A 15,660-nucleotide genomic window follows, 5' to 3' on the forward strand; every position below is an offset into this window, starting at 1 on the left:
GGGGGCATCGGCGCACAGCAAACACCAGGGTCAGTTCCAAATTAAAATTAACTTTCATTACCCATCCGAGCGGGGACTAAATTACTTTCATTAACGCTCACGGTACCAAAATAATTTTTTTTCATTTCATCTTGGAGCCAATTAACTACAGTCTTGTTTGTATATTTTATAAATATGTCAAAAATGTTAATGTTATTTCATGAACGACAATTCTTTGTTTATTTTTCTCAAGGCGAGAGATATATTTATATGAAAGAAATACCCCTTGCATGTTCAATTACGATAAGCATGATCAGATTTCCAAAATGAAGGTCCGGGTTTTACAAGCGGCGTGACCGTTTGCTTGAATCAAACTCTGAATTAAGCGCGAGGGTAAAAGTTTGGAGAAAACCTCTCTTGGCGAGCACGTAGTTAAGAGTCAGGAGTGTTTATTTGAAAAGGTTTGCCATGATGCAAGTAGAAAAGGCAACATTCCACTTGCAATCCAGTCCAGGTGCACAAGCATTAATACAAAATTACAACGCCTCCCATCGCTCGGTAAAAAGGATTTGCTTTGCGCTTTTCTAGCCGATTTCACTTATTTATTTCAACATGAAATTTGGCCCAAACGACTCTGTGTGTTCCAGGCTGAGGTTATTTAAAAGCAGGGATGTTTAATATAAACATAGCACAAATGAGTGATGTTGCCATATATTTCATGTTTACTCAATTTATACCGATACTAACTCAAACAAAAGGCTCGTACGAGTCAGAATAACATCCATTAAGAAATAGGAATGCATGTCTTGTATTTGTCTTGTTTTGCTGTTTACCTGTAGTCAAGCAAGTGCCTTTGACCTCTAACAAGCATTGGGTGATGCACTCTGCATTACCATTCCCAGGTCAGTAAAGGAAATTCAAAATATAGTTTAACAGGGACCAGCCAACACAAAGCAACCACTGCCAATTTCCTGTCAAATGGTGTTCTTCTTTTACGCAAAGGATGGTGGGGGTGACCTGAGCCAAAAATTGTCCGGGGCATTAACTGACGATTTCACAATTGGCAACAAGGCATTCAGAAAATGAGCGAATTAATTTATCCAGAGGTGAAGATTCATGTAGGGCTGCAAGGTGATCAAAGATATTGCAGTATGACAACGGATTCTTCAATCTATCTGTGCGAAGCTTTGAGTGTTACCCCCCCCCACCCCCACGTGTGTGGATTTTATCTGGGCACCCCAATTTCCTCGCACTTGTGAAAAATATATGAATGAATTGCAAGATCCTCCGAAACACAGACTTGAGACTCACTGAAGCTTTCGTGGTTAAAGGGAATTTAAAAAATGTATTCTTATTATTATGGTAAACACTATCCATTGCAGGGACACAAATGTTGTCCTTCCCCCACACCTCTGATTAGCGCGGTTGGCAATGTACAGTGCGAAAGAAGTTCAACATACATAAAAATGAAAAACATATCACACGCTTGTATACATAGGGCAGGTATTGAAGATGGCCCGATAACAAAATTATGAAATAAAGTATTGAACAAGAAAAGGGTGGTTGAGACTCGTGATGGAATGGCAGCAAATGGTGGGAAAATCAAGGAGCATCACGTCAACTCCACTTTTGGCTCACCATCGAACAAGACGTTCACTGCATTGCACGCATTCAGATGCAATTCTGCGGCCGTCTGGAACGCTCTTCCAATATGCGGAAACCACTGGGGCTATGCACTTTTAGATCATCTAGATTGAAAGCTCATATTTAGAATTGCTTTTGTGTTTAGTTTGTTGTCCTTCGCCCCGCACCACCGATTAGCACGCGACGTACGGTGCAAAAGAAGTTCAACATATGTACGTGACAGTAGGTCCACCTCAGCGATGGAGCAATGAGTTTGACTCCTGTCGATTTTTGCATCGCCAGACCATGACGAATGGCGAAGGCTTGAGACGGCCTTAATCGACCTGGATAAATCATGGATTTGCAGGTATCACATTTGCCACGGGGTAGAGACTTATATTATTGGGTCTTTCGGTAAAGTCACGTAGATAGGTTCAAAGAAAATAATAAAAAATAACAGAAAACTACGACGTTTTGATCGCAACGCAAGCGCTCGTCTTCAGGAAAAGGGGAGTTTAGCTTCCAAGGGAAACTGTTTATAAGGGTTTGAAATGGGTGTAGCCCAAATGTCAGCAGCCAATGATAATGTAAGTGTTCGACAACGAGCCCGGCGGTGGTTCGTTTTCCACCAATCAAAAAGCTGCCAGCTGAAAATGAGCATGTTAAAGAGAGATTAGCATGTGAATGGGAGATGGCAGAGCTGCAACCAAGGGGTCGGCACGCGAAGTGGCTGTGAGAGCGCAAGTTTGAAATGGGCGTGAAGTACAACTAACATCGGAAGATGGTAGGATGGGAACATCACAGCCAGTTATGACTTAAACTGGTTGATAACGTCCTTCCAATGATTGCTCAGTTTGTACCCATCTTCTCGGTTGAAATTGTGTCTGTGTCTATATATATATGGATGGCTTCATGAACGAATCTTTGTTGGTAGCCAGTGGGCTTGCAAAGTACCCTCATCAGAGGTCGCAATCGGGTACCCGATACCATATCCGAAACCCGGCTACCTGTACCCGGCCGGGTATTGGGTAGGGTACGGGTAGGGTACGGGTACCCATTTGTGACCCTGGTGCGGCCGGGTACGGGTAAAGAATCAAAACCTGTTTGCGACCTCTGACCTTCGTCTTAGAGGTACTTTAACATGCAAATTTTCACCTGGCAGCCCTTTGATTGGTGGAAAACCAACCACCGTCGGGTTGGCTGCCCACCACTTACATTACCATTGGCTGATTGTGTTGCAATCGAAACGTCGTAGTTTTCTGTTATTTTTGATTATTTTCTTTGAACCTATCGACATGACTTTACCGAAAGACCCAAGAATACGAATTGCTGCAGTCACGAAAGCTTTAAGTCAAGGGTAGAGACTTGCAGCAAGTTTTGTACCATGGTACAACAGGGCACAAATGTTTGAAAAAAATTACACCTCAGAGTACAACTCAGTTGGCCAATTCTCTACACACCTAACGGCATACGGGGCGACAGGTCTGATGGAAAAGCCGACAAAATCTCCGCCTTTAAGGCAAGCGCAACATCTCTGAGCCTAAGCACTCTCACTCACCCCTCCCCGATTACCATGCCACCCCCCCCCACCTCCAAACAACCTAACACAAATTAAAGCTACTGCAGTGTGCGGTAGCTTAAGACTGTGCAGTAATAACAGCAGTGGGTTAAGTAGCCCTACAGCATCGCTAAGCGCATCGTCGTATGGATTAAGAGTCTGTGTGGGCGAGTTCTCTCTCTTTCTGCGTGGAGCAGGCCATTCCCAGCCGTGGCGGTTATCGGGGCTTACCGCTGAGGCGCGACTCGAAGCAGATGCGGAAGCAGGACTGCATGATCTCACACACCGACTCGTTGGTCAGGTGCGACCCCACCGGTGTGAGCAGCAGCATGCGCAGCACCTGCAACGGAGACAAGGGTCAAGAGCCACCGCGGAAGCCGACACAGACCGCTGGGGGCAAGTGCTGTTAGCGAGTGCGAGCGAAGGCCGGCGAGGCACACCGTGGGGTCGTGTGGCTAGCACCGCATGTAGCCGTTATCCCCTAATACCAAGTACTCATGTGAGGCTGAATTGGCGTAAGGAAATGGCCCAGGATCAGCTCATATAGAACATGACACGAACGTAAGCCGTGGCCGGGAATCTAACTCAAGTAACTGGGTTCGAGCATAGTATGCTAACTGCTGGACCTGCAAGAGCATGCAGAATGGTTGAAAGGAGTCAGCACTGCATGGAGCAAATTGTGTGTACCTATTCTTATTTGAGCCCATTTAGGCAGCAGAGAAGAAGGATAGTGTACGTCTCTGGTGGCATGAATTTATCTAATGGGCAAGCCACGGTGACGAGATGTTAACTCCCTCGCCTGGTATGCAGGAGGTCGTGGATTCAATCCTCACCCCGACTCCTTCAATATTTGGAATTTGCATGTTCTTCCCATGGTCGCGTGGATATTCTCCGGGTCCCCCAGTTTTTCCCTCCACATTTAGACACGTACGTTTAAAATACTTGGCTGCTATAAATTTACACGTGATAAGCCACTTTGCTGACATGTCATTTGTGGCCAGATTGCTTCTGAAAAAGAGCTATGTTGCTCAGTGGGCCTTACCTGGTAAAATAAAAAAGACAGTTTTAGTTGTTTACCCTTAAATTCAGTTTACTGCAGTCCAGACTCACAGTCCACCTCCGATTAGCATGATTGGCTACATAGGGTGCGAAATAATTTCAAAATATATACACAAGCATCTTAAAAGTAAACAAAGTGGCTCTCCTTCAGACAGACTGCAATGTACATTCACTTATGTAAGGGGTAAGTAAATGCCTCACTCTCACACTCGTGTACACGGGGTTGTTAACTGTACACCCCTTAATGGGAACACAATTATCTATCCATACTCAATAAAATGAAATCAGCTGCAGGTGCGCATACACGTTAGTGTCTTGCAATATGTATTTATATATAAGCTGATTGTCAAACAAACACAAAACAATGAGAGACACTGCATCCTTGTTGGCTTGATTACAAGGTACCCTGTGCCTACACTTACACAGCATACAAATATACTTGATGAAAATAAATACAACCGTGTGTCCGCACAAACACAAAAGCCACAATAAAGTCTCAAAGGCTGTCAAGTGCAAGTGCTGATAGGGAGCATCGCTTAAAGTCAGCGTGGCACAAGAAGCGCTGCTCTGGCCTGCAGCCAGTGCTTGTGTCAACACCACCGCAGCAGGCAGTCATTTTACGCCGGGTTGATCTCGGAGAGGTCAAAGTCAGGTGCAGATACCAATCGCTTGTAACTTTCATGGCCAGGAATCGAACCCAAGGCATTAGCAAAGAGACGCAGGTGTGCAAATCACTTCGCTACACCTTCGACATACGCGCTCGCAAACATACGTGTCTCTCACATGCGTGTGCGCAAGGAATCACGTGCGCAGAAGCCGAAGCTAATTTTTGGTGTTATTCTTCGGGATGTGGGCACCGCTGGTAATCCAGCGTTTATTGCCCATCCCGAGTTGCTCTTGAATTGCTGGTGCCCTTGTGACGACTGTTCCCCCACAATGCTCTATGCCACGGAGTTCCAGGATTTTTGACCCAGAGATGACAAAGGAGCGGCAATAATTGTTTAAGTGTGGACGCTGCCGTGACTTGATGTACACGCAAATGCAGCGATGGGGTGGGCAGGGGGACATGCTTCACTCACGGCTTAAAAGCATTTCCTTAGGAAATACCTCCAAACCCCTGCAGGTTATTTATTACACTAATGAAAAAAATACGGGGGTCCGGCAGTGCCGAGACGATTCCTGCAGAAATTACGATATCTCCTGTGGGCAATAACCGTGAAAACATTTTTTTATTCCTTTTTTAGGATTCACAACAGGGATTATGTCACGGAAAAGAGCGGTCCAATAGAATGCCATTCATGTGAATGGAGAAGCAGGAATTTATATTGCAATAAACGAGATTGTCCGAGAGCCTGCGAATCACCGAGGAGAATCGCCATTCATTTCAAGGGCAAATCCATGAGCCTGCCCGGGTCCCATTAAATATTCCCTTTTTGCGTGAATGGCACACAGGACCTGGGGTAGAATCGGGAAAACTCTGTTAACATACGCATGAGCCATCCATTTCAAAGACAATTCCTAGTTTCCAGCCATGGCAAACTCCAGCCTGGACTCCCCACAATTCCATTAATCCTATGAGAGGGTAAAAGAATAATAGTCGCTTCCAAGAACCGCATCACAATTCCAGACTGGGAATTATGAATGTTACACTACTCTAGTGTCCAGCAGCAGTAGCAGTATCCCTGTCGGTAGCAAATGTGTATACATCCATCAAGCATAGGAATGCATGCAGATATGTACATTTTCAAGGTTTTAATGCGTATATGTACAGGTTCACATTAGCTGACATTATGTTACTGCTTTCGTTTATATTTGGGAAATATGGCTGGAAATAATGAATGAATTCGGCAAATTGATAGCATTCCATGCTCAAATTGCCCGGAATGTGCCCAGTCTTGCCGGATTTCGGAAGTTTCAGCAGAGATGAGCGCGCAAGGTTGGTTACTTGGACAGAAGACCACCAGGAAATGTGTTGTGAGCTTGGGCTGTGCAGTGGCCAGGAGATGAGAGGAGCGCAATAGATTTGTAAAATCTATCTCTCTGGAGCCATGAGTTTAACTGCCTCCTATGCGTGGGTTTTCTCTGTTTTCTTCCACATACCAAACACTCATTGTCAGAATTTGCCAAACACCCCAATGTGGAACCCTGCTGGATGAAGAAAGGTCTTGAAACTCAGTGAGGCTTACCTGGATTAATAAAGGGCATTATTATTTTTCTTTTTATAACACATGTTTAAATGTGCATCTTGTAGTGTACGGGCATGGAAACAAGCCACTGAAAGAAATGCCAGTTTTCCCCCCCCCCAGTGTTTGGAAGGAAAAAACAATCTAAAATATCAGGCTCCACTCGAAAGGGTGAAAACTCACGACAGAGTCAAATTTCATCAGCGAATTCCCCCCCATCTCCTCCCCCTCAAGCCCTAACACCCACAACTCCAGCACGAGCGAATGCGTTGTTTTTTCAGAGAAAGTGAAGCGCGTTTATCCGGTGCCTGTAGCGTACAGCTCAAGGATAACCAGAAGTAGACCGCAATGATTGTTGAGCATTTACTACAGCCTGCACAAAAAATATAGCACAAAATACGATCATCGGAGCCAGGGGGGGAGGGGGGGAGTGAGTACAATATTCATTGAAAAATTAGATGTTCGGAGCCATATCAATGGCTTGATTGAAATGTTATTGGGATTCTGATTTTACATAACTGGCCTTGATCAAATTCTAAAGAAAAGCTTTACTCTAACTAATCCCAGCTTAAGCATGCTTACTCTTGAGAGTGCTTTCATATTTCTAAAGATGCCATAAAATAAGGTTGTAATGTGTTACAGCAGAATCGTAAAACAAATATTCAAAAACTACATGTAAAAAAACTTAAAATAATTTACTCGTTTTTTCCCCTTTCCTGCCTTTCACTTTTTTTCTTGTTGTCGTCAATAAATCCTCACGGACACAGCAAGGTCTTAATTCTCAGAGCGGAACCACAAGCAGAGAGATCACAGTCACGCTGTCTTCCCCACACACAGTGGTACGCTCCAAATTACACACTGCACACCTGCACATTTACATGGGCACCCCGTGTCTGCACAGGTGTGGATCATACCACCTGAGACGTACGGGGTCAATGTGGCGCCCAAACCATCATTCATGTTGTATACAGAGATATTTAAATTGTTTTGCAATACCGCAAGTCCTGTATGTATCCACAGGACTTGGGTGCTACAGTCTTACGCTCCTGAAATCAAGCCGCTCGTACCTCACAAAAAAAATGAATGCAAAGGGCAAATTGTGGTTTCTCCAACTCTGCCCAAGCGTTGCCTAAGCCCAATGCAAAGCACATGTGCCGGGCCACGACAGGATGAAAAACGAGCGAACAAATGCGATATGCTTGTCGGAGCGGGCGGCGTTAGACACGCTCGCCACGGCAGGGCGCGAGCCACTGCCACCTGCGAGCCAGGCGAGCCGGCCCACAACTCGTAGCCTCGACACAACAACAGCTCCTCCACCTGCGAGCCAGGCGAGCCGGCCCACAGCTCGAAGCCTCTACACCACAACAGCTCCTCCACCTGCGAGCCAGGCGAGCCGGCCCACAACTAGTAGCCTCCACACAACAACAGCTCCTCCACCTGTGAGCCAGGTGAGCCGGCTCACAACTCGTAGCCTCCACACAACAACAGCTCCTCCACCTGTGAGCCAGGTGAGCCGGCCCACAGCTCGAAGCCTCTACACAACAACAGCTCCTCCACCTGTGAGCCAGGCGAGCTGGCCCACAGCTCGAAGCCTCTACACAACAACAGCTGCTCCACCTGTGAACCAGGCGAGCCGGCCCACAACTCGTAGCCTCCACACAACAACAGCTCCTCGCTCTGCGAGCCAGGCGAGCCAGCCCACAACTCGTAGCCTCCACACCACAACAGCTCCTCCACCTGCGAGCCAGGCGAGCCAGCCCACAACTTGTAGCCTCCACACCACAACAGCTCCTCCACCTGTGAGCCAGGCGAGCCGGCCTACAACTCGTAGCCTCTACACCACAACAGCTCCTCCAGCTGCGAACCAGGCGAGCCAGACCACAACTCGTAGCCTCCACACAACAACAGCTGCTCCACCTGTGAACCAGGCGAGCCGGCCCACAGCTTGTAGCCCCTCCACACCACAACAGCTCCTCCACCTGTGAGCCAGGCGAGCCGGCCCACAACTCGTAGCCTCCACACAACAACAGCTGCTCCACCTGTGAACCAGGCGAGCCGGCCCACAACTCGTAGCCTCCACACCACAGTTCCTGTAGTCGGCGTGAGCGCAACAAACGCCGCCAGGAGTGCGCAACTGTCCCTGCTGCTTTAACTTTGCCTCGTTTTGTCTTTTCCCAAAATGTATCCTGGTTGTACTACCGGTGTCATCGTGAAATTAAGTAGCATTCAGATCTCTTGCAGAGGAGTTCAAGCCATTTTTGTTCAGAGTGGAAGCCCATGGAAGCAGATACCACAGAACTACTTGTGTGATGCCTTCACATGACCACTCGTCCACACAGTAGAGGAACGCACTCTCACTTTCTCTCCCACCTCACCACACGAGAGTAATGCTCGTTGCCTGACGGTAAAAGTGAAAATGTTTAAGTCTCAGATCTGGAACACTGCCGAATAAAGTGCAGAATACAATTTTACGTGGTGGGTTTTTATAGCGAGTCATTGTGAATGAAATCATCAACTCGCTACATTTAATCACAGATTGTCTGAAACCCAGATTCGAACAGAGTATCTCAGCAGTGTCGGTCACCTTCTACAGATGCCACTACCCATTCCAGGCTTGGTCAGTGGCTGCAGTACTTTAATGGTGAAATAAGTAATATAAAAATTTTTTTTTTTAAAAACACGCTTTGATGAAATGTACTAGTAATGGCAGAACTCCACGACTCCAGAAAGTGGCCCCGAAGCTTGCCGTAACGTAAGGGACCGTGGTCAATTATACCCAAGCCGAAACATAACATATGTAAAAAGAATGTTTAAAAATATATCTTTTTATATTTTTATGATAGAATATAGTATTGTCATCAGTATGACATATGTATACCAAGTTTGCAGTCGATACCACATTGGGAAGTGGGTTCAAATTGAGTTACAAGATTTGAGGATACGACAACAACAACAGACAGAGCGAGTTAAATGAAAGCGTGTAGAATACGTGTTTGGAACCCTTTCACTAAGGTCCTGTTTCAGTGGCAAGACTTGAAACTGCGACCTCGAGAGGTATCATCACTGGAACCATGGTGGGACCTGTGTTGAACAATTGGTATCGCAGCATTAATGCAAGAGCGAAATAAATTGCAAGTGAGAATGAAATCATCCTAAGTCGTGAATAGCCAAGAGTGGATCTGCTGCATTGGTAATTACCGTGAGCACATACCGCTGCAGATTATAACAGGCCGGTTTAAAGCGGCAACAACTTTTCTTTTGAAGACACGTTTGAACAAAAAGTTTACTTTGATCAAGATATAAAGTTATGCACTAAAACATACAAGTGAATGTCAAGTGAATAAAAAAGAAATGTTTACAACAGTTTTCAATCCTGAAACTTTCTTTGTTAATACTTCTGCACCAATCAGCTATCAAAACAAAACATCAAATTCATGTTCTTGGTTTTTTCGGTAAAGTCACGTAGAAGGGAAGTAATAAAATAATAAAAATAAAACATAATAAAATAATTCTCATGACGTTTCGGCCACAACGCAAGCAGCTTGCGTTGCGACTTTACCGAAAGAACCAAGAAGATGAATCCCTGCAGTCACGAAAGCTTTAAATCGAAAATCAAATTCATGCTCAACAAAAACAAATTTATATACCAAAGGAGACGTGCACTGCACGGCATCTAAAGTGGTTGCGCAACACAATGCAATGTGTATATATAAAACTAAGGATGCTGGATTCAACACATCTCACGAAAGTACAATAGCAACACAGGCTGATAGGGGCACCAAAAATTGCTAAAAATTACGATATTTTTCATTTCACACACACACATTTCGCTCCTCGCCACCAAGGTATGCTAATTGACAATTACAGCGACACCTAAAACACACAAATACACCTGTAGAGCAACAAGTGATCGCACTTTTTTCTTCTGTGCTCAAATCTCATGGTCACTGACCGACCTGCACAGGGCCTATTGTTTTACATTAATGCCACAGCAATTACAGGCGGCAGAAAAAGTGTGCCACAATCGGCCAGGGCCAGGTATTGTCCCTGCAGCCGCCTTAATCCGAGTAATGGCAGCTGCAATCTCAGAGCTGTCCGCTGAACAGGCAGAACGATTACGGTAATTGCCGTTAACTGTTCGCAAACAATACCGTGTCGGGTGTCCGTGCCGCCCCATACAGACGCGCCCCGGCTCCGAGTTTCCTCCCACGTGGAAAGGAGCTGCTATGCTAAAAGTTTTAAACACACAAAGACGGAGATCCGCCATTTACAGCCTCGTAGACTGTCGGGGAGCAAAAGTGCTGTTAGCGAGCGGCCTGTTAAGTTCAGGATGGTGGATGAGGGAGTGGAGCGGCCTCTGTCCACCCTGCCTAGCCACCTTTGTCTCCCCAGTGTTGATGCTTTAAATGCCACACAGTTTACTCGCTTAAGGCTGAGTTGACCAAGAGGGAGGCCAAAGATATGTTGAGGCACCACTTGCCACTAATAATCTCTCACCCCCCCCCCCTCCCCTTGCGACTCGATGGATTGTTACGGTTGAGGGCCACGATTCCATTCAATGATCAATAAATGTTCTATTTATTCGTGGTGAATACAGCGTCTCCAATAGCTGCACAGTTCCTGTGAACAAACTGCATACAATCACGTGCACGAAATAAACCGACTCACGTACACAGGATTCTCACGTGCATGCCTAGTGAGATCATTAACATCGATGTCAGGCCAAGTGCCTATTATCAATAACCGGGAAACAAACAACTCGGTCGACCGAACACCGCGCGGCCATTCCAAACACAGGTAAGCAAGTACATGCAAAACTACTTGGTTAATTAAACTCGCAGGATCGAAGGCAGTGGGCAATAAAATAATGTCCCCTAACAGGGGAGCTTGCGAGCAGACACTTTCCAGCACGGCACACGAGATGAGATGATTGCGCAACATTAGCACAACGCTTATGCCACCGGCTGCTCATTTGAAGTCGATCTGACCAAATGGAAGTCGCTTCCAAGTAACGTTTCAGCCCACGGTTGATGATGGGACTGGAATTAAGGCTGCTTCACTCAGTATTGGGAGGTGTTCAACACCAGCCAACTGTGCACCATCTGCAAGGTCAGATGAACAGTGAAGGTGATCTGTGTGCATGCAGCCTACATGGCACACCTGCTCATTATATGATTCACTATATGCACAGCGTAGTAAGAAAGAGAAATGCACTATAATTAGCATCTCTGCTCCATCAAAAAATAGTGCTGTCCTCAAAGTGCTATGCAACTATTTACCTAAGTTACATCGACAAGAGGTTGAATTACCGCACTTTCATTTGATACTTTGCCAATCTTCTGTAAGATGCTCCCATGTTTAATCTTAAGTAATAATTTGCATCATCAAAATAGATTTATCTTTCCAGCTTGTTAATTTGTGTTGACTGTTGTGGTTACATTTTTCTACCACGTGCAACATGTAACGTGGAATTTGTTTCATCAGGTGTCCCCCTTGCCAAACCAACTCTATTTGTAATGGGCAAGTATTTATATACACACACAGCCCTGTGTCATTTCCACTGCTGGATGAGGGCCTTCACATTACGTGTAGGACACGGTGTTTTTTAACCACGCTGGGCAATGTGGGTTGCTGAGAGTGGGACCCAGACAAGTCAAGAACAATGGAGTTCACTGCATCGCATGGGTAATTACGTGGTTCTAAATAAAGATCAAACGATCGAATGAACTATCGTATGCTTTAGAAGTAAAAACTAAAGGTAATTATCGTCCGAGCTTCCTTTGCCAACGTGAAATCTAACCACGTGACCGTGAACCCGCTCGCCACGAGCGTCGGCGACTGCCGGATGGCGCGTTGCTTAGCAATGAGCGCCGGCGCACATCAGCGGAGCGCCGCTAATGCCAGCAACGACAATTGCAGCAGGTGACAGAGACATCAGCGCAGTCTTCAAAGTCTCCGTTGTTTCATGTTCGTCAATATTCACTTGCTTCGCCACCGCCATTCATCCCCACTTTCAAACAAACCTTTAAACACTCCCCCCCCGTTATTACATTTTTAATCTTTTTTAGTTTTCGCTTGCATTGTTTTGCTTCCATTCTCCGCTGCCCTCTGATCGGCGAGTGGCAGTTGAACGGCATGAGCGTAGCATTGTTCGGCGTGCCAGTGGCCAACAAGATCACACGCGGCCCGAGGGTTTTCTCCCCCCGAAATTTGGTGTGCAGGGTACAACGCCAGGCTCCCAGGAATGGCGAGGTTAACATTTAAAAACCACTAATGCCAAGAATGCAAAGACACGTAAAGATATATAAGCATAATAAGCCCCAGCGAGTGCAACAAGTGGAATTACATACTGTTCTTGGCAGCAAACCTAGCAGACTTGTTATGATATTATGTTCTTTTTTTTCTATCAGTATATTGCGCCTTTCATTTCGCTTTGTCTCTGTTTATCCGTCAAAGCCTCGCTGATTCTCAAGACTTTGTTGAGGGTGATCCTTCTCGGGATCGTTTGCCCGGTTCCTGTTTTTGGTCAACTCCTTTTATGATGAATCCGCAGACATTCGAGCGGCGCACATGCAAACTCCCTCACAAATACTGCCTCGCAACTGAAAAAATATCAAACAAGATAGAATGTCATGCGATGGCACTTCGGCTTTGAAGATGAACCGATGCCGCTGTCCCAAAGGGGTTAACGTGTGTACTTTCCTGTCGCAAGGCGGTGTTTGCTATCGACGAAGGTTCCATTATTGCGGTGTTCACCATTGTGGGCTCGCTTTATTTAGTTATTTAAATAAGCGTGCCCGACTTCATTCCGTGCAAGGCCGCGTTTAATTTCTGGCGAGCCGCTATGAAAACGTAAAAGGGAGAAAAGCGGCCGATATCGTCTAAAGCCACGGCAAATGCAACGCGACACCAGCCGTGAAACGGTGAATGCAGAGCGGGGGGGGGGGGGCCTGCACGGCCATAATCCGACACTGGTTTGTGGTACATGATATCGGCAATTAACGTGGGCGCTTTGCTTGCACCGCGAGGTCCGATTACACGGCCACACACGCAGGGATGCGCAGACAAAAGCGAACGTAAACAGCGCGGGAAGGGGGGGGGGAAGGCAATCAGACGCGGGCAGCAAAGTGCTGTGTTTACTGTGCACGGTACAGCATTGGGAGACTTGTTCGTGACGGTTTAAATTATTCCATGGTCAAGATTCATTACATAAATATGATGTACTATTGAGTCATTCGCTAGTTTACTTGTTCAAAGCAGCGCTCGGTCGACGGCCTTAAAAAAATATATTTTCGATGTTATATAATAGAGTTAAGTGTTCAACAAAAAGCAACCCGGTGTAGTTGTGACCGTTGAATTGAGACAAAAGGGAAATGTGCATTTTGAGACAAACAAAAAAAAGTAACACAGAAGCCCAAGAGAAGGCACATTGTTCGATGGTATAATGGCCAAAGGGCAAGAATAATAAAATTGTGTTTGAGACCACATCCACTAAGGAGACTGTAGATTGACAATGGTTGATAATTATAATGAGTTTGACAGCCCTTTATTAATCCCGCTGCTGGATAAAGGCTTCCCCTTGCCGTGTGAGTAATGGGAGTTAATTGAGCATACTTCACCATGCTGGTCAGTGCAGGTTAGTGAAGGGGTAGGAAGACCAGGTCAAATTATATGACTCGGATATAACTCACTACTTATGTTAACCACGGCCAGGGAAAGCAACTCGGATAGCTGGGTTGATAGCAAAGTGCACTGAACACTGCACCACTGTAAAAACCACTTCCCAGAGTATTTTTCATACACGTAAATAATCTCACGGATTTCAAAAGGAAGTCAAGTGAATTAATGATAATCAGAGGTACCAGGCACTAGATTATGGATACACACAGAACAGTCCACGTCTGGTTCTATACAGCATCCCGAGATGCGGATCGTATTTAGACGCCCTATTAATATAAACCGTTTGTGTTGTTGTTGTTGGTGGTGATGGAAGAGAAACTAAATTCCTGCACGAAAAGAACACCCCGTCCCCGAAGTGCTTGTGAATGGTAAAAGGTCCTGCGACACTCCTTACAACAGCAGTCCATTTACGCCAATTGGCCGACAGCCAAATAAGCCGTAACAGGTAATGAGCAACGTGGACCACCGCCTAATTAAAAGGAGGCCCCCTCTCTAAACAAGGGCCCCGGTGGCCCACACGACGGGACCGTTGCCTAACCCTTTGCCGCCGGGGGGGAGGAGGGGGGCTTAGCGGACAATATGCTCAGCGCGATAGAACGCTCGGGACGGCACCTGCAGAATCTTCATGAGCACCACTTCATCGCTGGCTGGGTCGGTACCGACGAAGCGTGCGTGCGTGATGGCATCTGCCATGTTCTCTGCCGCCGCCGCCGCGCCATCATGCGCTGGGTCTGCAAAAACAGGAAGAAGAGCAATAGCATTGGCAACACTGGAGCTCAGCACTTTTAAATCATCTACTTTGAAAACTCATTTCTTTAGAACTGCTTTTGTTGTTAAGTTTGCTGTCCTTCCCCCGCACCTCCGATTAGCACGGTTAGCTATGTACTGTGCAAAAGACGCTCAGCATACATTTACTTGTGAATGGAAACGAGTGCGTGCAACACCAATGCATAATGTTGTACAACAGCCATTGCCAGCTTTAGAATAATTCGGTGATGTATATGATAAAGCCGAGAGGCCGATAGACTAACAAGAAATGTTCTTAATATGGAAAGACTCAGAATGGAGTTCTCCTTCTATGTGCTTTCACCCATAATGTTGCACAACGCATACACATCTGGTAACCAAGCAGCATTTGTTTAAGAAGTCTGACTCTACAGATAGAGACCCAGAATGTCGAAAACAGTGGAGAGATTTGCGTTCTTATGACAAATGCAAAGCCAATCGTCACAAACTAAAAGACATAAAAAATGTGTATATTTTTTTATTAATACGTGGACACACAAAATGGATATCGGTGACGCATCTATATGATTAACGCACGAGAACGTGGCCATTACCCAACAGAACGTTTATCGTTACACAACAGCATCGCTGTGACACAAGGTATTTGTTATTGCACATCACCTTCAGCATTGCACAATATTTCCATTGCGATACGACTGCAGCATTCCATATCCTCATCCTCCGCCACGGCGAGTGCAGCCATTACGGAACGACATGTCCATTCCAGTGACGTTGGACATTCAGAGGATATGAACCATGGAACGTAAGCAAGCGGTGATGATCCCCGCCAAC

The 15,660-nt window shown here is 45.9% G+C and overlaps 1 protein-coding gene across 7 annotated transcripts in view; it reads right to left on the reverse strand.

The window, feature by feature from the left end:
• The window catches only part of GBF1 (golgi brefeldin A resistant guanine nucleotide exchange factor 1), a 166,267-nt gene that overhangs the window by 79,936 nt on the left and 70,671 nt on the right, over positions 1-15,660 (reverse strand). For all 7 annotated transcript variants that reach the window (XM_061565075.1, XM_061565078.1, XM_061565076.1 and 4 more), the window contains exons 5-6: positions 14,695-14,813; positions 3,392-3,500 (exon numbers count right to left, since the gene is read on the reverse strand). In XM_061565075.1, the coding sequence (XP_061421059.1) occupies positions 3,392-3,500; positions 14,695-14,813 (228 nt within the window). The remainder of the gene's footprint in view (positions 1-3,391; positions 3,501-14,694; positions 14,814-15,660) is intronic.

The sequence above is a fragment of the Lethenteron reissneri genome, chromosome 34 (genome assembly GCF_015708825.2).
Source record: "Lethenteron reissneri isolate LAM-NWPU_2019-01 chromosome 34, ASM1570882v1, whole genome shotgun sequence".
NCBI classification, from domain to species: domain Eukaryota; kingdom Metazoa; phylum Chordata; class Hyperoartia; order Petromyzontiformes; family Petromyzontidae; genus Lethenteron; species Lethenteron reissneri.